General features: G+C 51.8%; 2 protein-coding genes across 2 annotated transcripts in view; one reads left to right on the forward strand and one right to left on the reverse strand.

Annotated features, from left to right (window-relative positions):
- LOC116938443 (receptor-type tyrosine-protein phosphatase delta-like) overlaps positions 1-7202 on the reverse strand; it is a 137050-nt gene extending 129848 nt beyond the window's left edge. Inside the window, 2 exon segments of the mRNA XM_076057929.1 lie at positions 1812-2000; positions 5886-7202. Coding sequence (XP_075914044.1) covers positions 1812-1920 — 109 coding nt within the window. The 5' untranslated portion in view covers positions 1921-2000; positions 5886-7202.
- Positions 1919-18518, forward strand: LOC142907940 (uncharacterized). The gene is made up of 4 exons (XM_076057952.1): positions 1919-1958; positions 12397-12949; positions 13088-13553; positions 18489-18518. The coding sequence occupies exons 1-4, from the start codon at positions 1919-1921 to the stop codon at positions 18516-18518; spliced, it is 1089 nt and encodes a 362-aa protein (XP_075914067.1).
- Positions 18519-22366: the final 3848 nt, after the last annotated feature.

The raw sequence follows: 22366 nt of genomic DNA on the forward strand, positions 1-22366 counted from the left end.
TCATCATCAACATCATCATCATCAACACCATCATCACCATCATCATCACCAACATCAGCCGTAGTATTTTGATGTAAACAGTAAAAATTTAAACGATAACATCGCGACATTTCGATCGCAACATGAACAATCGTCATCGGGTGAAAAATGGGGAGGGAAATCTGCCCAATCAGAGAGCTGTTTATAAAGGTGTAGAGCTGGGGGCGTGGCAGTAGATCTACACCAATCAGAGAGCTGTTTATAAAGGTTTAGAGCTGGGGGCGTGGCAGTAGGTCTACACCAATCAGAGAGCTGTTTATAAAGGTTTGGAGCTGGGGGCGTGGCAGTAGGTCTACACCAATCAGAGAGCTGTTTATAAAGGTTTAGAGCTGGGGGCGTGGCAGTAGGTCTACACCAATCAGAGAGCTGTTTATAAAGGTTTAGAGCTGGGGGCGTGGTGGTAGATCTACACCAATCAGAGAGCTGTTTATAAAGGTTTAGAGCTGGGGGCGTGGCAGTAGGTCTACACCAATCAGAGAGCTGTTTATAAAGGTCTAGAGATGGGGGCGTGGCGGTAGATCTACACCAATCAGAGAGCCGTACTCTTTGGTTCTATTGGGTAGAGTCACCACGTAGGTGAAAATAAAATAACACAATAATATTCTCACGACGTTTCGGCCACAACACAAGCGGCCTTCATCAGGTGAAGGGACGAGACTGTCTGGTAGGACAGCGCTGGAGTGGAAGAAGCCACAAGCTCAGATCGCGACCTCTAAGCTGTGTGAGAAGATAAAGACCAAGCGCCTTGACAAAGGAATTAGCATAGAATTTAGCATTGAAATGGCTCATTGAAATAGCTGAGTTAAAGTTAAAGAGTGAGTGAGTGAGTGTGTGGGTGAGTGGTGAGTGAGTGGGTGAGTGGGTGAGTGAGTGAGTGGGTGAGTGAGTGGGTGAGTGGGTGAGTGAGCGGGTGAGCGAGTGAGTGGGTGAGTGGGTGAGTGGGTGAGTGAGCGGGTGAGTGAGTGGGTGAGTGGGTGAGTGGGTGAGTGAGCGAGTGAGTGGGTGAGTGGGTGAGTGAGCGAGTGAGTGAGTGAGTGGGTGAGCGAGTGAGTGAGTGGGTGAGCGAGTGGGTGAGCGAGTGAGTGAGTGAGTGGGTGAGCGAGCGGGTGAGCGAGTGAGTGGGTGAGTGGGTGAGCGAGCGAGTGAGCGAGTGAGTGGGTGAGTGGGTGAGTGAGCGAGTGAGTGAGTGAGTGAGTGGGTGAGTGAGTGGGTGAGCGAGTGAGTGGGTGAGCGAGCGGGTGAGCGAGTGAGTGGGTGAGTGAGCAGGTGAGCGAGTGAGTGGGTGAGCGAGTGAGTGGGCGGGTGAGCGAGTGAGTGAGCGAGCGGGTGAGTGAGCGGGTGAGTGAGTGGGTGAGTGAGTGGGTGAGTGGGTGAGTGAGCGAGTGATTGAGTGAGTGAGTGGGTGAGTGAGTGGGTGAGCGAGTGAGTGGGTGAGCGAGTGAGTGGGTGAGTGGGTGAGTGAGCAGGTGAGCGAGTGAGTGGGTGAGCGAGTGAGTGGGCGGGTGAGCGAGTGAGTGAGCGAGCGGGTGAGTGAGCGGGTGAGCGAGTGAGTGAGTGAGTGAGTGGGTGAGTGAGTGGGTGAGTGAGTGGGTGAGTGAGTGGGTGAGTGAGTGGGTGAGTGAGTGGGTGAGCGAGTGAATAAGTGAGTGAGTGAGTGGGTGAGTTGGGTGAGTGAGTGGGTGAGTGAGTGAGCAGGTGAGCGAGTGAGTGAGTGAGTGGGTGAGCGAGCGAGCGGGCGAGCGAGCGAGCGGGCGGGCGAGCGATCCGCTCACCAGTGGCCAGCTGGCGAATCCTGCCGTTGGAGGCGGCCACGTCCACGGGAGCGAAGTCTCTGAACCAGCGGAGGATGGGGTCCGGGTTCCCGTGAGCCTCACACACCATGGTGGCCGCCCGGCCTCGCTCCACCACTCGTTGCTGGGGTGAAGACAAAATCTCGGGGAAACCTGGGGGGAGCTGCTCCTCTGGGGGGGGGGGGGGGGGGGGGGGGGGGGGGGGTGAGGGGGGGTGGAGGGGGGGTGTGTGTGAGTGTGTGTGACACTGTGTGTGTGTGGGTGTGTGTGGGTGTGTGTCACTGTGTCACTATCTGTGTGTGTGTCACTGTGTGTGTGTCACTGTGTGTGTGTGTGGGTGTGTGTGTGTCACTGTGTGTGTGTGTGTGGGTGTGTGTGTGCCACTGTGTGTGTGTGTGTGTGGGTGTGTGTGTCACTGTGTGTGTGTGTGTGTCTGTGTGTCACTGTGTGTGTGGGTGTGTGTGTCTGTGTGTGTGTGTGGGTGTGTCACTGCGTGTGTCACTGTGTGTGTGTGGGTGTGTGTGGGTGTGTGTGGCTGTGTGTGTGTCACTGTGTGTGTGTCACTGTGTGTGGGTGTGTGTGTGAGTCTGTGTCACTGTGTGTGTGTCACTGTGTGTGGGTGTGTGTGTGTGTGTGGGTGTGTGTGGGTGTGTGTGTCACTGTGTGTGTGTCACTGTGTGTGTGTGTGTGTGAGTGTGTGTGTGTGGGTGTGTGTGTGGGTGTGTGGGTGTGTGGGTGTGTGTGTGTGTCACTGTGTGTGTATGTGACTGTGTGTGTGTGTGTGACTGTGTGTGTGTGTGTGACTGTGTGTGTGTGACTGTGTGTGTGTGTGTTACTGTGTGTGTGTCACTGTGTGTGTGTATGTGTCTGTGTGTGTGTGTGTGTCACTGTGTGTGTGTGTGACTGTATGTGTGTGTGTCACTGTGTCACTATCTGTATGTGTGTCACTGTGTGTGTGTGTATGTGTGTGTCTGTGTGTGTGTGTGTCTGTGTGTCACTGTGTGTGTGTATGTGTCTGTGTGTGTGTGTGGGTGTCTGTGTGTGTGTGGGTGTGTGTCTGTGTGTGTGTGTGTGACTGTGTGTGTGTGTGTCACTGTGTCACTATCTGTGTGTGTGTCACTGTGTGTGTGTCACTGTGTGTGTGTGTGTCTGTGTGTGTGTCTGTGTGTGTGTCACTGTGTGTGTGTGTTACTGCGTGTGTCACTGTGTGTGTGTGTGACTGTGTGTGTGTGTGTGTCACTGTGTGTGTGTGTGTCACTGTGTGTGTGTATGTGTCTGTGTGTGTGTGTGTGTGGGTGTGTGTCTGTGTGTGTGTGTCACTGTGTCACTATCTGTGTGTGTGTGACTGTGTGTGTGTCTGTGTGTGTGTCTGTGTGTGTGTCTGTGTGTGTGTGTCACTGCGTGTGTGTGTGTCTGTGTGTGTGTGTGGGTGTGTGTCTGTGTGTGTGTGTGTGTCACTGCGTGTGTCACTGTGTGTGTGTGTGTGACTGTGTGTGTGTGTGTGACTGTGTGTGTGTGACTGTGTGTGTGTGTGAGTGTGTGTGTGTCACTGTGTGTGTGTCTGTGTGTATGTGTGTGTGTGTGTCACTGTGTGTGTCACTGTGTGTGTGTGTGACTGTGTGTGTGTGTGTGTCTGTGTGTGGGTGTGTGTGTCACTGTGTGTGTGTGTCTGTGTGTGTGTGTGTCAGTGTGTCTGTCACTGTGTGTGTGTGTGTGTGTCACTGTGTGTGTGTGGGTGTGTGTGTGTGTCACTGTGTGTGTGTGTGTGTCACTGTGTGTGTGTGTCTGTGTGTGTGACTGTGTGTGTGTCTGTGTGTGTGTCTGTGTGTGTGTCTGTGACTGTGTGTATATCTCTGTGTGTGTGACTGTGTGTATATCTCTGTGTGTGTGTGTCTGTGTGTGTGACTGTCTGTGTGTGTGTGTATATATCTCGCTTGCGAAACGTGGACCCCCCTAATGGAACATCTTCGCCGGTTAGAAACATTTAGGCTGGCCTGCCTACGATCCATCCTGGGTTTAACCAGACTGGATTGTGTGAGGAGCTCACAAATCCTTGAAAGATCTGGGCAGGGTCCCATCGGTGAGCTCCTCCGGCAGGCAAGGCTGCGATGGCTGGGTCATGTAGCCCGCATGCCCAGCCACCGCATGCCGAAACAGCTTTTGTTTGGCCGGATTGAGGGGGCTAAGCGGGCGCGGCACGGGCTAGAGAAGAGATGGAGTGATGTGGTACAGGAGGACGTGGAGCTGAGTGGACTTGCCGATGACCGGTACCAGCGGTGTCAAGATCGGCCTCTGTGGAGGAGGCTCGTGAAGGATGCTACTGGGCAGTTGGAGGCAGTCGCCCTCCAACAACAACGGAGGGCGGAGGAGCGACGCTCACAACAACGAGCGGAGCGCCGGGTGGCTAAAGCACAGCAGGTTGGCACAGTAGGGGGCACAGGTGGTGCATCAGCCAGTCATCTCAGTCAGTCGACCCGTGGCACCTGGGTCTGCCCCGTGACCTCTTGCCAGCGGGCGCTCGACACTTCACGTGGCCTCAGGGTGCACATAGCCTGGCACAAGCGTCGTGGTGACGTCACCGCCACTTAGTGGCGAATGGCGGTTGTTGTTGTTGTTGTTGTGTGTATATCTCTGTGTGTGTGTCTGTGTGTGTGACTGTCTGTGTGTGTGTGTATATCTCTGTGTGTGTATATCTGTGTGTGTGTGTGTATATCTGTGTGTGTGACTGTCTGTGTGTCTGTGTATATCTCTGTGTGTGTATATCTGTGTCTGTGTGTGTGACTGTGTGTGTGTCTGTGTGTATATCTCTGTGTGTGTATATCTGTGTCTGTGTGTGTATATCTGTGTGTGTGACTGTCTGTGTGTGTGTGTGTATCTCTGTGTGTGTATATCTGTGTCTGTGTGTGTATATCTGTGTGTGTGACTGTGTGTGTGTGTATCTCTGCGTGTGTATATCTCTGTGTGTGTCTGTGTGTGTGACTGTGTGTGTGTGTGTATCTCTGTGTGTGTATATCTGTGTGTGTGTGTGTGTGACTGTGTGTGTGTATATATCTGTGTGTGTGTCTGTGTGTGTGACTGTCTGTGTGTGTGTATATCTGTGTGTGTGTGTATATCTGTGTGTGTGTGTGTATATATCTGTGTGTGTGTCTGTGTGTATATCTCTGTGTGTGTATATCTCTGTGTGTGTGTGACTGTCTGTGTGTGTGTGTATATCTCTGTGTGTGTATATCTGTGTGTGTGTGTGTGTATATCTGTGTGTGTGACTGTCTGTGTGTCTGTGTATATCTCTGTGTGTGTATATCTGTGTCTGTGTGTGTGACTGTGTGTGTGTCTGTGTGTATATCTCTGTGTGTGTATATCTGTGTCTGTGTGTGTATATCTGTGTGTGTGACTGTCTGTGTGTGTGTGTGTATCTCTGTGTGTGTATATCTGTGTCTGTGTGTGTATATCTGTGTGTGTGACTGTGTGTGTGTGTGTGTATCTCTGCGTGTGTATATCTCTGTGTGTGTGTGTGACTGTCTGTGTGTGACTGTGTGTATGACTGTGTGTGTGTCTGTGACTGTGTGTATATCTCTGTGTGTGTGACTGTGTGTATATCTCTGTGTGTGTGTGTCTGTGTGTGTGACTGTCTGTGTGTGTGTGTATATCTCTGTGTGTGTGACTGTGTGTGTGACTGTGTGTGTGTCTGTGTTTATATCTGTGTGTGTGACTGTGTGTGTGTCTGTGTGTGTATATCTGTGTGTATATATCTGTGTGTGTGACTGTGTGTGTGTCTGTGTGTATATATCTGTGTCTGTGTGTGTATATCTGTGTGTATGTGTATCTGTGTGTATGTGTGTCTGTGTGTGTATATCTGTGTGTGTGACTGTCTGTGTGTGTGTGTGTGTGTATATCTCTGTGTGTGTATATCTGTGTCTGTGTGTGACTGTGTGTGTGTGTGTGACTGTGTGTATATCTCTGTGTGTGTGTGTCTGTGTGTGTGACTGTCTGTGTGTGTGTGTGTGTGACTGTGTGTGTGTGTGTGTATATCTGTGTGTGTGTGGACGTGATACTCACCGCCCAGCACGGTGAGCTTGGCAGAAGCGCTGACCTCGCCGGAGGCACTCTGAGCCAGACACTCGTAGACTCCCTCCTCACGACTCTTCACGGGCTGGACCCGGAGCACGGAGCCAGAACCATTATCATACTCCACCACCTTCACACACAGGGAGAGCAAGCTGTCTCACTCACTCAGACACTCACTCAGACACTCACTCACTCACTCAGACACTCACTCAGACACTCACTCAGACACTCAGTCACTCACTCAGACACTCACTCAGACACTCGTAGACTCCCTCCTCACGACTCTTCACGGGCTGGACCCGGAGCACGGAGCCAGAACCATTATCATACTCCACCACCTTCACACACAGGGAGAGCCAGCTGTCTCACTCACTCAGACACTCACTCAGACACTCACTCAGACACTCACTCAGACACTCACTCAGACACTCACTCACTCAGACACTCACTCAGACACTCACTCAGACACTCACTCAGACACTCGTAGACTCCCTCCTCACGACTCTTCACGGGCTGGACCCGGAGCACGGAGCCAGAACCATTATCATACTCCACCACCTTCACACACAGGGAGAGCAAGCTGTCTCACTCACTCAGACACTCACTCAGACACTCACTCAGACACTCACTCAGACACTCACTCAGACACTCACTCAGACACTCACTCACTCAGACACTCACTCAGACACTCACTCAGACACTCACTCAGACACTCGTAGACTCCCTCCTCACGACTCTTCACGGGCTGGACCCGGAGCACGGAGCCAGAACCATTATCATACTCCACCACCTTCACACACAGGGAGAGCAAGCTGTCTCACTCACTCAGACACTCACTCAGTCACTCACTCAGACACTCACTCAGACACTCACTCAGACACTCGTAGACTCCCTCCTCACGACTCTTCACGGGCTGGACCCGGAGCACGGAGCCAGAACCATTATCATACTCCACCACCTTCACACACAGGGAGAGCAAGCTGTCTCACTCACTCAGACACTCACTCAGACACTCACTCACTCACTCAGACACTCACTCAGACACTCACTCAGACACTCACTCAGACACTCAGACACTCACTCACTCACTCAGTCACTCACTCAGACACTCACTCAGACACTCACTCAGACACTCGTAGACTCCCTCCTCACGACTCTTCACGGGCTGGACCCGGAGCACGGAGCCAGAACCATTATCATACTCCACCACCTTCACACACAGGGAGAGCAAGCTGTCTCACTCACTCAGACACTCACTCAGACACTCACTCACTCACTCAGACACTCACTCAGACACTCAGACACTCACTCACTCACTCAGACACTCACTCAGTCACTCACTCACTCAGTCACTCAGACACTCACTCAGACACTCACTCAGACACTCACTCAGACACTCGTAGACTCCCTCCTCACGACTCTTCACGGGCTGGACCCGGAGCACGGAGCCAGAACCATTATCATACTCCACCACCTTCACACACAGGGAGAGCAAGCTGTCTCACTCACTCAGACACTCACTCAGTCACTCACTCAGACACTCACTCAGACACTCACTCAGACACTCGTAGACTCCCTCCTCACGACTCTTCACGGGCTGGACCCGGAGCACGGAGCCAGAACCATTATCATACTCCACCACCTTCACACACAGGGAGAGCAAGCTGTCTCACTCACTCAGACACTCACTCAGACACTCACTCACTCACTCAGACACTCACTCAGACACTCAGACACTCACTCACTCACTCAGACACTCACTCAGTCACTCACTCACTCAGTCACTCAGACACTCACTCAGACACTCACTCAGACACTCACTCAGACACTCGTAGACTCCCTCCTCACGACTCTTCACGGGCTGGACCCGGAGCACGGAGCCAGAACCATTATCATACTCCACCACCTTCACACACAGGGAGAGCAAGCTGTCTCACTCACTCAGACACTCACTCAGTCACTCACTCAGACACTCACTCAGACACTCACTCAGACACTCGTAGACTCCCTCCTCACGACTCTTCACGGGCTGGACCCGGAGCACGGAGCCAGAACCATTATCATACTCCACCACCTTCACACACAGGGAGAGCAAGCTGTCTCACTCACTCACTCACTCAGACACTCACTCACTCAGACACTCACTCAGACACTCACTCAGACACTCGTAGACTCCCTCCTCACGACTCTTCACGGGCTGGACCCGGAGCACGGAGCCAGAACCATTATCATACTCCACCACCTTCACACACAGGGAGAGCAAGCTGTCTCACTCACTCACTCACTCAGACACTCACTCACTCAGACACTCACTCAGACACTCACTCAGACACTCGTAGACTCCCTCCTCACGACTCTTCACGGGCTGGACCCGGAGCACGGAGCCAGAACCATTATCATACTCCACCACCTTCACACACAGGGAGAGCCAGCTGTCTCACTCACTCAGACACTCACTCAGACACTCACTCAGACACTCGTAGACTCCCTCCTCACGACTCTTCACGGGCTGGACCCGGAGCACGGAGCCAGAACCATTATCATACTCCACCACCTTCACACACAGGGAGAGCAAGCTGTCTCACTCACTCAGACACTCACTCAGACACTCACTCAGTCACTCAGACACTCACTCAGACACTCACTCAGACACTCACTCAGACACTCACTCAGACACTCGTAGACTCCCTCCTCACGACTCTTCACGGGCTGGACCCGGAGCACGGAGCCAGAACCATTATCATACTCCACCACCTTCACACACAGGGAGAGCAAGCTGTCTCACTCACTCAGACACTCACTCAGACACTCACTCAGACACTCGTAGACTCCCTCCTCACGACTCTTCACGGGCTGGACCCGGAGCACGGAGCCAGAACCATTATCATACTCCACCACCTTCACACACAGGGAGAGCAAGCTGTCTCACTCACTCAGACACTCACTCAGACACTCACTCAGTCACTCAGACACTCACTCAGACACTCACTCAGACACTCACTCAGACACTCACTCAGACACTCGTAGACTCCCTCCTCACGACTCTTCACGGGCTGGACCCGGAGCACGGAGCCAGAACCATTATCATACTCCACCACCTTCACACACAGGGAGAGCCAGCTGTCTCACTCACTCAGACACTCACTCAGACACTCACTCAGACACTCAGACACTCACTCAGACACTCACTCAGACACTCACTCAGACACTCGTAGACTCCCTCCTCACGACTCTTCACGGGCTGGACCCGGAGCACGGAGCCAGAACCATTATCATACTCCACCACCTTCACACACAGGGAGAGCCAGCTGTCTCACTCACTCAGACACTCACTCAGACACTCACTCAGACACTCAGACACTCACTCAGACACTCACTCAGACACTCACTCAGTCACTCACTCACTCAGACACTCACTCAGACACTCGTAGACTCCCTCCTCACGACTCTTCACGGGCTGGACCCGGAGCACGGAGCCAGAACCATTATCATACTCCACCACCTTCACACACAGGGAGAGCCAGCTGTCTCACTCACTCAGACACTCACTCAGACACTCACTCAGACACTCAGACACTCACTCAGACACTCACTCAGACACTCACTCAGTCACTCACTCACTCAGACACTCACTCAGACACTCGTAGACTCCCTCCTCACGACTCTTCACGGGCTGGACCCGGAGCACGGAGCCAGAACCATTATCATACTCCACCACCTTCACACACAGGGACAGCAAGCTGTCTCACTCACTCAGACACTCACTCAGACACTCACTCAGACACTCAGTCACTCACTCACTCACTCAGACACTCACTCAGTCACTCACTCAGACACTCACTCAGACACTCGTAGACTCCCTCCTCACGACTCTTCACGGGCTGGACCCGGAGCACGGAGCCAGAACCATTATCATACTCCACCACCTTCACACACAGGGAGAGCCAGCTGTCTCACTCACTCAGACACTCACTCAGACACTCACTCAGACACTCAGACACTCACTCAGACACTCACTCAGACACTCACTCAGACACTCACTCAGACACTCGTAGACTCCCTCCTCACGACTCTTCACGGGCTGGACCCGGAGCACGGAGCCAGAACCATTATCATACTCCACCACCTTCACACACAGGGAGAGCAAGCTGTCTCACTCACTCAGACACTCACTCAGACACTCACTCACTCACTCAGACACTCACTCAGACACTCACTCAGACACTCGTAGACTCCCTCCTCACGACTCTTCACGGGCTGGACCCGGAGCACGGAGCCAGAACCATTATCATACTCCACCACCTTCACACACAGGGAGAGCAAGCTGTCTCACTCACTCAGACACTCACTCAGACACTCACTCAGACACTCACTCAGACACTCACTCACTCACTCAGACACTCACTCACTCAGACACTCACTCAGACACTCACTCAGACACTCGTAGACTCCCTCCTCACGACTCTTCACGGGCTGGACCCGGAGCACGGAGCCAGAACCATTATCATACTCCACCACCTTCACACACAGGGAGAGCCAGCTGTCTCACTCACTCAGACACTCACTCAGACACTCACTCAGACACTCAGTCACTCACTCAGACACTCACTCAGACACTCACTCACTCACTCAGACACTCACTCAGACACTCACTCAGACACTCGTAGACTCCCTCCTCACGACTCTTCACGGGCTGGACCCGGAGCACGGAGCCAGAACCATTATCATACTCCACCACCTTCACACACAGGGAGAGCAAGCTGTCTCACTCACTCAGACACTCACTCAGACACTCACTCAGTCACTCACTCAGTCACTCAGTCACTCAGACACTCACTCAGTCACTCACTCAGACACTCACTCACTCACTCAGACACTCACTCACTCAGACACTCACTCAGACACTCAGACACTCACTCAGACACTCACTCAGACACTCACTCAGTCACTCACTCAGACACTCACTCAGACACTCACTCAGACACTCACTCAGACACTCACTCAGACACTCACTCAGTCACTCACTCACTCAGACACTCACTCAGACACTCACTCACTCAGACACTCACTCAGACACTCACTCAGACACTCAGACACTCGTAGACTCCCTCCTCACGACTCTTCACGGGCTGGACCCGGAGCACGGAGCCAGAACCATTATCATACTCCACCACCTTCACACACAGGGAGAGCCAGCTGTCTCACTCACTCAGACACTCACTCAGACACTCACTCAGTCACTCACTCAGTCACTAAGACACTCACTCAGACACTCACTCAGACACTCACTCAGACACTCACTCAGACACTCGTAGACTCCCTCCTCACGACTCTTCACGGGCTGGACCCGGAGCACGGAGCCAGAACCATTATCATACTCCACCACCTTCACACACAGGGAGAGCAAGCTGTCTCACTCACTCAGACACTCACTCACACACTCAGACACTCACTCAGACACTCACTCAGACGCTCAGTCAGTCACTCAGACACTCACTCAGACACTCACTCAGACACTCACTCAGTCACTCACTCAGTCACTCAGACACTCACTCAGACACTCACTCAGTCACTCAGTCACTCACTCAGACACTCACTCAGACACTCACTCAGTCACTCACTCACTCAGTCACTCACTCACTCACTCAGACACTCACTCAGACACTCACTCAGACACTCACTCAGACACTCACTCAGACACTCACTCAGACACTCGTAGACTCCCTCCTCACGACTCTTCACGGGCTGGACCCGGAGCACGGAGCCAGAACCATTATCATACTCCACCACCTTCACACACAGGGAGAGCAAGCTGTCTCACTCACTCAGACACTCACTCAGACACTCACTCAGACACTCACTCAGACACTCACTCAGACACTCACTCACTCACTCAGACACTCACTCAGACACTCACTCAGACACTCAGACACTCACTCAGACACTCACTCAGACACTCACTCAGACACTCACTCAGACACTCACTCAGACACTCACTCAGACACTCACTCAGACACTCACTCAGACACTCACTCAGACACTCGTAGACTCCCTCCTCACGACTCTTCACGGGCTGGACCCGGAGCACGGAGCCAGAACCATTATCATACTCCACCACCTTCACACACAGGGAGAGCAAGCTGTCTCACTCACTCAGACACTCACTCACACACTCACTCACACACTCACTCAGACACTCACTCAGACACTCACTCACTCAGACACTCACTCAGACACTCACTCACTCAGACACTCAGACACTCACTCAGACACTCACTCAGACACTCACTCAGACACTCACTCAGTCAGACACTCACTCAGACACTCACTCAGACACTCACTCAGACACTCACTCACTCACTCAGTCACTCACTCACTCACTCAGACACTCACTCAGACACTCACTCAGACACTCGTAGACTCCCTCCTCACGACTCTTCACGGGCTGGACCCGGAGCATGGAGCCAGAACCATTATCATACTCCACCACCTTCACACACAGGGAGAGCCAGCTGTCTCACTCACTCAGACACTCACTCAGACACTCACTCAGACACTCAGACACTCACTCACTCACTCAGTCACTCAGTCAGACACTCACTCAGACACTCACTCAGACACTCAGACACTCACTCAGACACTCACTCAGACACTCACTCAGACACTCACTCAGACACTCACTCACTCACTCAGACACTCACTCAGACACTCACTCAGACACTCACTCAGACACTCGTAGACTCCCTCCTCACGACTCTTCACGGGCTGGACCCGGAGCACGGAGCCAGAACCATTATCATACTCCACCACCTTCACACACAGGGAGAGCAAGCTGTCTCACTCACTCAGACACTCACTCACTCACTCAGACACTCAGACACTCACTCAGACACTCACTCACTCAGACACTCACTCAGACACTCACTCACTCACTCAGACACTCAGACACTCACTCAGACACTCACTCACTCAGACACTCACTCAGACACTCACTCACTCAGACACTCACTCAGACACTCACTCAGACACTCACTCAGACACTCACTCAGACACTCGTAGACTCCCTCCTCACGACTCTTCACGGGCTGGACCCGGAGCACGGAGCCAGAACCATTATCATACTCCACCACCTTCACACACAGGGAGAGCAAGCTGTCTCACTCACTCAGACACTCACTCAGACACTCACTCAGACACTCAGACACTCACTCAGACACTCACTCAGACACTCACTCAGACACTCACTCAGACACTCGTAGACTCCCTCCTCACGACTCTTCACGGGCTGGACCCGGAGCACGGAGCCAGAACCATTATCATACTCCACCACCTTCACACACAGGGAGAGCCAGCTGTCTCACTCACTCAGACACTCACTCAGACACTCACTCAGACACTCACTCAGACACTCACTCAGACACTCACTCAGACACTCACTCAGACACTCACTCAGACACTCACTCAGACACTCACTCAGACACTCGTAGACTCCCTCCTCACGACTCTTCACGGGCTGGACCCGGAGCACGGAGCCAGAACCATTATCATACTCCACCACCTTCACACACAGGGAGAGCAAGCTGTCTCACTCACTCAGACACTCACTCAGACACTCACTCACTCACTCAGACACTCACTCAGACACTCACTCAGACACTCGTAGACTCCCTCCTCACGACTCTTCACGGGCTGGACCCGGAGCACGGAGCCAGAACCATTATCATACTCCACCACCTTCACACACAGGGAGAGCCAGCTGTCTCACTCACTCAGACACTCACTCAGACACTCACTCACTCACTCAGACACTCACTCAGACACTCACTCAGACACTCGTAGACTCCCTCCTCACGACTCTTCACGGGCTGGACCCGGAGCACGGAGCCAGAACCATTATCATACTCCACCACCTTCACACACAGGGAGAGCCAGCTGTCTCACTCACTCAGACACTCACTCAGACACTCACTCACTCACTCAGACACTCACTCAGACACTCACTCAGACACTCGTAGACTCCCTCCTCACGACTCTTCACGGGCTGGACCCGGAGCACGGAGCCAGAACCATTATCATACTCCACCACCTTCACACACAGGGAGAGCCAGCTGTCTCACTCACTCAGACACTCACTCAGACACTCACTCACTCACTCAGACACTCACTCAGACACTCACTCAGACACTCGTAGACTCCCTCCTCACGACTCTTCACGGGCTGGACCCGGAGCACGGAGCCAGAACCATTATCATACTCCACCACCTTCACACACAGGGAGAGCCAGCTGTCTCACTCACTCAGACACTCACTCAGACACTCACTCACTCAGACACTCACTCAGACACTCACTCAGACACTCACTCAGACACTCGTAGACTCCCTCCTCACGACTCTTCACGGGCTGGACCCGGAGCACGGAGCCAGAACCATTATCATACTCCACCACCTTCACACACAGGGAGAGCAAGCTGTCTCACTCACTCAGACACTCACTCAGACACTCACTCACTCACTCAGACACTCACTCAGACACTCAGACACTCACTCAGACACTCACTCAGACACTCGTAGACTCCCTCCTCACGACTCTTCACGGGCTGGACCCGGAGCACGGAGCCAGAACCATTATCATACTCCACCACCTTCACACACAGGGAGAGCCAGCTGTCTCACTCACTCAGACACTCACTCAGACACTCACTCAGACACTCACTCAGACACTCACTCAGACACTCAGACACTCACTCAGACACTCACTCAGACACTCACTCAGACACTCGTAGACTCCCTCCTCACGACTCTTCACGGGCTGGACCCGGAGCACGGAGCCAGAACCATTATCATACTCCACCACCTTCACACACAGGGAGAGCAAGCTGTCTCACTCACTCAGACACTCACTCAGACACTCACTCACTCACTCAGACACTCACTCAGACACTCAGACACTCACTCAGACACTCACTCAGACACTCGTAGACTCCCTCCTCACGACTCTTCACGGGCTGGACCCGGAGCACGGAGCCAGAACCATTATCATACTCCACCACCTTCACACACAGGGAGAGCCAGCTGTCTCACTCACTCAGACACTCACTCAGACACTCACTCAGTCAATCAGACACTCACTCAGACACTCACTCAGACACTCGTAGACTCCCTCCTCACGACTCTTCACGGGCTGGACCCGGAGCACGGAGCCAGAACCATTATCATACTCCACCACCTTCACACACAGGGAGAGCAAGCTGTCTCACTCACTCAGACACTCACTCAGACACTCACTCACTCACTCAGTCACTCACTCAGTCACTCAGACACTCACTCAGACACTCACTCACTCAGACACTCACTCAGACACTCACTCAGACACTCGTAGACTCCCTCCTCACGACTCTTCACGGGCTGGACCCGGAGCACGGAGCCAGAACCATTATCATACTCCACCACCTTCACACACAGGGAGAGCAAGCTGTCTCACTCACTCAGACACTCACTCAGACACTCACTCAGACACTCACTCAGACACTCACTCAGACACTCACTCAGACACTCACTCAGACACTCACTCAGACACTCACTCAGACACTCACTCAGACACTCACTCAGACACTCGTAGACTCCCTCCTCACGACTCTTCACGGGCTGGACCCGGAGCACGGAGCCAGAACCATTATCATACTCCACCACCTTCACACACAGGGAGAGCAAGCTGTCTCACTCACTCAGACACTCACTCAGACACTCACTCAGTCACTCACTCAGACACTCAGACACTCACTCAGACACTCACTCAGACACTCGTAGACTCCCTCCTCACGACTCTTCACGGGCTGGACCCGGAGCACGGAGCCAGAACCATTATCATACTCCACCACCTTCACACACAGGTGAATGTGTAGGTGAGTGTGCATGTGAGTGTGTGATGTTGGTAGGTGTGTGAGTGAGTGAGTGAGTGTGTGATGTTGGTAGGTGTGTGAGTGAGTGTGTGAGTGTGTGATGTTGGTAGGTGTGTGAGTGAGTGAGTGTGTGATGTTGGTAGGTGACTAGGTGAATGAGTGAGTGAGTGGGTGTGTGATGTTGGTAGGTGTGTGAGTGAGTGAGTGTGTGATGTTGGTAGGTGTGTGATGTTGGTAGGTGTGTGAGTGAGTGAGTGTGTGATGTTGGTAGGTGTGTGAGTGAGTGAGTGAGTGTGTGATGTTGGTAGGTGTGTGAGTGAGTGAGTGTGTGATGTTGGTAGGTGTGTGAGTGAGTGAGTGTGTGATGTTGGTAGGTGTGTGAGTGAGTGAGTGTGTGATGTTGGTAGGTGTGTGAGTGAGTGAGTGTGTGATGTTGGTAGGTGTGTGAGTGAGTGAGTGTGTGATGTTGGTAAGTGTGTGAGTGAGTGAGTGTGTGATGTTGGTAGGTGTGTGAGTGAGTGAGTGTGTGATGTTGGTAGGTGTGTGAGTGAGTGAGTGTGTGATGTTGGTAGGTGTGTGAGTGTGAGTGTGTGATTTTGGTAGGTGTGTGAGTGAGTGAGTGTGTGATGTTGGTAGGTGTGTGAGTGAGTGAGTGTGTGATGTTGGTAGGTGTGTGAGTGAGTGAGTGTGTGATGTTGGTAGGTGTGTGAGTGAGTGAGTGTGTGATGTTGGTAGGTGTGTGAGTGAGTGAGTGTGTGATGTTGGTAGGTGTGTGAGTGTGCATGTGAGTGTGTGATGTTGGTAGGTGTGTGAGTGAGTGAGTGTGTGATGTTGGTAGGTATGTGAGTGAGTGAGTGTGTGATGTTGGTAGGTGTGTGAGTGAGTGAGTGTGTGATGTTGGTAGGTGTGTGAGTGAGTGTGTGATGTTGGTAGGTGTGTGAGTGAGTGAGTGTGTGATGTTGGTAGGTGTGTGAGTGAGTGAGTGTGTGATGTTGGTAGGTGTGTGAGTGAGTGAGTGAGTGTGTGATGTTGGTAGGTGTGTGAGTGAGTGTGTGATGTTGGTAGGTGTGTGAGTGAGTGAGTGTGTGATGTTGGTAGGTGTGTGAGTGAGTGAGTGAGTGTGTGATGTTGGTAGGTGTGTGAGTGAGTGAGTGTGTGATGTTGGTAGGTGTGTGAGTGAGTGAGTGTGTGATGTTGGTAGGTGTGTGAGTGAGTGAGTGTGTGATGTTGGTAGGTGTGTGAGTGAGTGAGTGTGTGATGTTGGTAGGTGTGTGAGTGAGTGAGTGTGTGATGTTGGTAGGTGTGTGAGTGAGTGAGTGTGTGATGTTGGTAGGTGTGTGAGTGAGTGAGTGAGTGTGTGATGTTGGTAGGTGTGTGAGTGAGTGAGTGAGTGTGTGATGTTGGTAGGTGTGTGAGTGAGTGAGTGAGTGTGTGATGTTGGTAGGTGTGTGAGTGAGTGTGTGATGTTGGTAGGTGTGAGTGTGCGTGTGAGTGTGTGATGTTGGTAGGTGTGTGAGTGAGTGAGTGAGTGTGTGATGTTGGTAGGTGTGTGAGTGAGTGAGTGAGTGTGTGATGTTGGTAGGTGTGTGAGTGAGTGAGTGTGTGATGTTGGTAGGTGTGTGATGTTGGTAGGTGAGTGTGTGATGTTGGTAGGTGTGTGAGTGAGTGAGTGTGTGATGTTGGTAGGTGTGTGAGTGAGTGAGTGAGTGTGTGATGTTGGTAGGTGTGTGAGTGAGTGTGAGTGTGTGATGTTGGTAGGTGTGTGAGTGAGTGAGTGAGTGTGTGATGTTGGTAGGTGTGTGAGTGAGTGAGTGTGTGATGTTGGTAGGTGTGTGAGTGAGTGAGTGTGTGATGTTGGTAGGTGTGTGAGTGAGTGAGTGTGTGATGTTGGTAGGTGTGTGAGTGAGTGAGTGAGTGTGTGATGTTGGTAGGTGTGTGAGTGAGTGAGTGTGTGTGTGATGTTGGTAGGTGTGTGAGTGAGTGAGTGTGTGATGTTGGTAGGTGTGTGATTGAGTGAGTGAGTGTGTGATGTTGGTAGGTGTGTGAGTGAGTGAGTGTGTGATGTTGGTAGGTGTGTGAGTGAGTGAGTGTGTGATGTTGGTAGGTGTGTGAGTGAGTGTGTGATGTTGGTAGGTGTGTGAGTGTGCGTGTGAGTGTGTGATGTTGGTAGGTGTGTGAGTGAGTGAGTGTGTGATGTTGGTAGGTGTGTGAGTGAGTGAGTGTGTGATGTTGGTAGGTGTGTGAGTGAGTGAGTGTGTGATGTTGGTAGGTGTGTGAGTGAGTGAGTGTGTGATGTTGGTAGGTGTGTGAGTGTGCGTGTGAGTGTGTGATGTTGGTAGGTGAGTGATGTTGGTAGGTGAGTGGGTGAGTGAGTGATGTTGGTAGGTGTGTGTGTGTGTGTAATGTTGGTGTGAGTGAGTGTGTGTGATGTTGGTAGGTGTGTGTGTGAGTGATGTTGGTGTGAGTGAGTGTGAGTGATGTTGGTAGGTGTGTGATGTTGGTAGGTGTGTGATGTTGGTGTGAGTGAGTGTGAGTGATGTTGGTAGGTGTGTGATGTTGGTAGGTGTGTGATGTTGGTAGGTGTGTGTGTGTGTGTAATGTTGGTGTGAGTGAGTGTGTGTGATGTTGGTAGGTGTGTGATGTTGGTAGGTGTGTGATGTTGGTAGGTGAGTGAGTGTGAGTGTAATGTTGATAGGTACTTCGTAGCGGCTGTGTGAGTGTGTGAGTGATGTTGGTAGGTGTGTGATGTTGGTAGGTGTGTGTGTGTGTGATGTTGGTAGGTGAGTGATGTTGGTAGGTGTGTGTGTGTGAGTGAGTGTGTGATGTTGGTAGGTGTGTGATGTTGGTAGGTGTGTGTGTGTGATGTTGGTAGGTGTGAGTGTGTGTGTGATGTTGTTAGGTGAGTGATGTTGGTAGGTGAGTGGGTGAGTGATGTTGGTAGGTGTGTGTGTGTATAATGTTGGTAGGTGAGTGTGTGTGATGTTGGTAGGTGTGTGATGTTGGTAGGTGTGTGTGTGTGAGTGATGTTGGTAGGTGTGTGATGTTGGTAGGTGTGTGATGTTGGTAGGTGTGTGTGAGTGATGTTGGTGTGAGTGAGTGTGTAATGTTGGTAGGTGTGTGATGTTGGTAGGTGAGTGTGAGTGATGTTGGTAGGTGTGTGATGTTGGTAGGTGTGTGTGTGTGTGTGATGTTGGTAGGTGTGTGTGTGTGTGTGATGTTGGTAGGTGTGTGATGTTGGTAGGTGTGTGTGAGTGATGTTGGTAGGTGTGTGATGTTGGTAGGTGTGTGTGTGTGATGTTGGTAGGTGAGTGGGTGAGTGAGTGAGTGATGTTGGTAGGTGTGTGAGTGAGTGAGTGTGTGATGTTGGTAGGTGTGTGAGTGAGTGAGTGTGTGATGTTGGTAGGTGTGTGAGTGAGTGAGTGTGTGATGTTGGTAGGTGTGTGAGTGAGTGAGTGTGTGATGTTGGTAGGTGTGTGAGTGAGTGAGTGTGTGATGTTGGTAGGTGTGTGAGTGAGTGAGTGTGTGATGTTGGTAGGTGTGTGAGTGAGTGAGTGTGTGATGTTGGTAGGTGTGTGAGTGAGTGAGTGAGTGTGTGATGTTGGTAGGTGTGTGAGTGAGTGAGTGTGTGATGTTGGTAGGTGTGTGAGTGAGTGAGTGTGTGATGTTGGTAGGTGTGTGAGTGAGTGAGTGTGTGATGTTGGTAGGTGTGTGAGTGAGTGAGTGTGTGATGTTGGTAGGTGTGTGTGTGAGTGTGTGTATAATGTTGGTAGGTGAGTGATGTTGGTAGGTGAGTGTGAGTGATGTTGGTAGGTACTTCGTAGCGGCTCTGCGTGCCCAGCCTCTTGCCGCGACGTGCCCAGACCAGGCGAGGCCGCGGCTCCTCCCGGGCCCGGCAGAGGAAGGAGGCGACCCCCCCAGACACGGCAGTCACATCCACCGGGGAGACCACCAACTCAGGGGGGCCAGCTGAGGTGGGGGGGTGGGTGGGGGGGTGGGTGGGGGGGTGGGTGGGTAGGTTAGTGGGTGGGTGGGTGGGTGAGTGGGTGAGTGAGTGGGTGGGTGAGTGAGTGAGTGGGTGGGTGGGTGGGTAGGTTAGTGGGTGGGTGGGTGAGTGGGTGAGTGAGTGAGTTGGTGGGTGGGTGGGTAGGTTAGTGGGTGGGTGGGTGAGTGGGTGGGTGAGTGAGTGAGTGGGTGGGTGGGTGAGTGGGTGAGTGAGTGGGTTAGTGGGTGGGTGGGTGAGTGGGTGGGTGAGTGAGTGAGTGGGTGGGTGGGTGGGTGAGTGAGTGAGTGGGTGAGTGAGTGAGTGGGTGGGTGAGTGGGTGAGTGAGTGAGTGGGTGGGTGAGTGAGTGAGTGGGTGGGTGAGTGAGTGAGTGAGTGGGTGGGTGAGTGGGTGGGTGGGTGGGTGAGTGAGTGGGTGGGTGAGTGAGTGAGTGGGTGGGTGAGTGGGTGAGTGAGTGGGTGGGTGAGTGAGTGAGTGAGTGGGTGGGTGAGTGAGTGAGTGAGTGGGTGGGTGAGTGAGTGAGTGGGTGGGTTAGTGGGTGAGTGAGTGAGTGGGTGGGTGGGTTAGTGGGTGGGTGAGTGGGTGAGTGGGTGAGTGGGTGGGTGGGTGGGTTAGTGGGTGGGTGGGTGAGTGGGTGGGTGGGTGCGTGGGTGGGTGAGTGGGTGGGTGGGTGAGTGGGTGAGTGGGTGGGTGAGTGAGTGGGTGAGTGGGTGAGTGAGTGGGTGGGTGGGTGGGTAGGTTAGTGGGTGGGTGGGTGAGTGGGTGGGTGAGTGAGTGAGTGGGTGGGTGAGTGGGTGAGTGGGTGGGTGGGTGAGTGGGTGAGTGAGTGGGTGGGTGGGTGAGTGAGTGGGTGGGTGGGTGAGTGAGTGGGTGGGTGAGTGAGTGGGTGGGTGGGTGGGTGAGTGGGTGAGTGAGTGGGTGGGTGGGTGAGTGAGTGGGTGGGTGGGTGAGTGAGTGGGTGGGTGAGTGAGTGGGTGGGTGGGTGGGTGAGTGGGTGAGTGAGTGGGTGGGTGGGTGAGTGAGTGGGTGGGTGGGTTAGTGGGTGGGTGGGTGAGTGGGTGGGTGGGTGAGTGGGTGAGTGAGTGGGTGGGTGAGTTGGTGGGTGGGTGGGTGAGTGAGTTGGTGGGTGGGTGGGTTAGTGGGTGGGTGGGTAGATGATGTTGTTGATGTTGATGGTGTTGATGATGTTGTTGATGTTGTTGTTGATGATGTTGTTGTTGATGATGTTGATGTTGATGATGTTGTTGATGTTGTTGTTGATGTTGTTGATGTTGTTGTTGTTGTTACCTTGCGACTGAATCACAGAGAGGAGTTCAAATGTTAAGATGAGGATCTTGACATGACCGCTGCATCCAAGAAGCAGAGCCATCTAACAACAACATCAACAACATCATCAACAACAACATCAACAACATCATCAACATCATCAACATCAACAACAACATCAACAACAACATCAACAAAACAACATCATCATCATCAACACCAACATTAACAACATTAACAACAACATCATCATCAACATCATCAACATCATCATCAACATCAACATCGCCATCATCAACATCATCAGCATCATCAACAACATCATCATCAACATCATCAACATCAACAACAACATCATCAACAACGTCATCAACATCAACAACATCATCATCAACATCAACAACATCAACAACAACATCAACAACATCATTAACAACAACATCAACAACATCATCAACATCATCAACAACATCAACAACATCATCAACAACGTCATCAACATCAACAACATCATCATCAACATCAACAACAACAACATCAACAACATCATTAACAACAACAACATCAACAACATCATCAACAACATCAACAACATCATCAACAACAACATCATCAACAACAACATCAACAACATCAACAACATCATCAACAACATCAACAACATCAACAACAACATCAACATCATCAACAACAACATCAACAACATCAACAACAACATCAACAACATCATCAACAACAACATCAACAACATCAACAACATCAACAACATCATCAACATCATCAACATCATCAACATCAACAACATCAACAACAACAACATCAACAACATCATAAACATCAGCACCATCAACATAATCATCAGCAACATCAACATCGCCATCATCAACATCATCAGCATCATCAACATCATCAACAACATCATCAACAACATCATCAACAACATCATCAACAACATTAACAACATCAACATCAACAACGTCATCAACAACATCATCAACAACATCATCAACAACGTCATCAACAACATCATCATCAGCATCATCATCGCCATCATCATCGTCATCTCGAGTTAAATCTTTAGTGACCGTAGGGATTCATCTTCCTGGTCCTGTCCGTAAAGTCACCACCAACGAGAATGGAAACACATTCTTTTATTTATTTTTTATTTCATAACGGTTTTATTGTTATTATTGTATTTCCATTCTAAGTGACTTTACCGAAGAACCAAAAAGATCATCAACATCATCAGCATCATCATCAGCATCATCATCAACGTCGCCATCAACATCATCAACAACTCCATTAA

Source organism: Petromyzon marinus, chromosome 85, assembly GCF_048934315.1.
Source record: "Petromyzon marinus isolate PM22_M1 ecotype Great Lakes invasive population chromosome 85, UKy_Petmar_22M1.pri1.0, whole genome shotgun sequence".
NCBI classification, from domain to species: Eukaryota; Metazoa; Chordata; class Hyperoartia; order Petromyzontiformes; family Petromyzontidae; genus Petromyzon; species Petromyzon marinus.

Excerpts from the sequence above, each read along its gene's own strand:
- LOC142907940 (XM_076057952.1), top strand. The coding sequence starts at position 1,919 with ATGGTGGCCGCCCGGCCTCGCTCCACCACTCGTTGCTGGG. Across the intron at positions 1,959-12,396 it reads CTCCACCACTCGTTGCTGGG|GGAGAGCCAGCTGTCTCACT; the intron begins GTGAAGACAAAA and ends CTTCACACACAG. Across the intron at positions 12,950-13,087 it reads AGACACTCACTCAGACACTC|ACACTCAGACACTCACTCAG; the intron begins GTAGACTCCCTC and ends ACACTCACTCAG.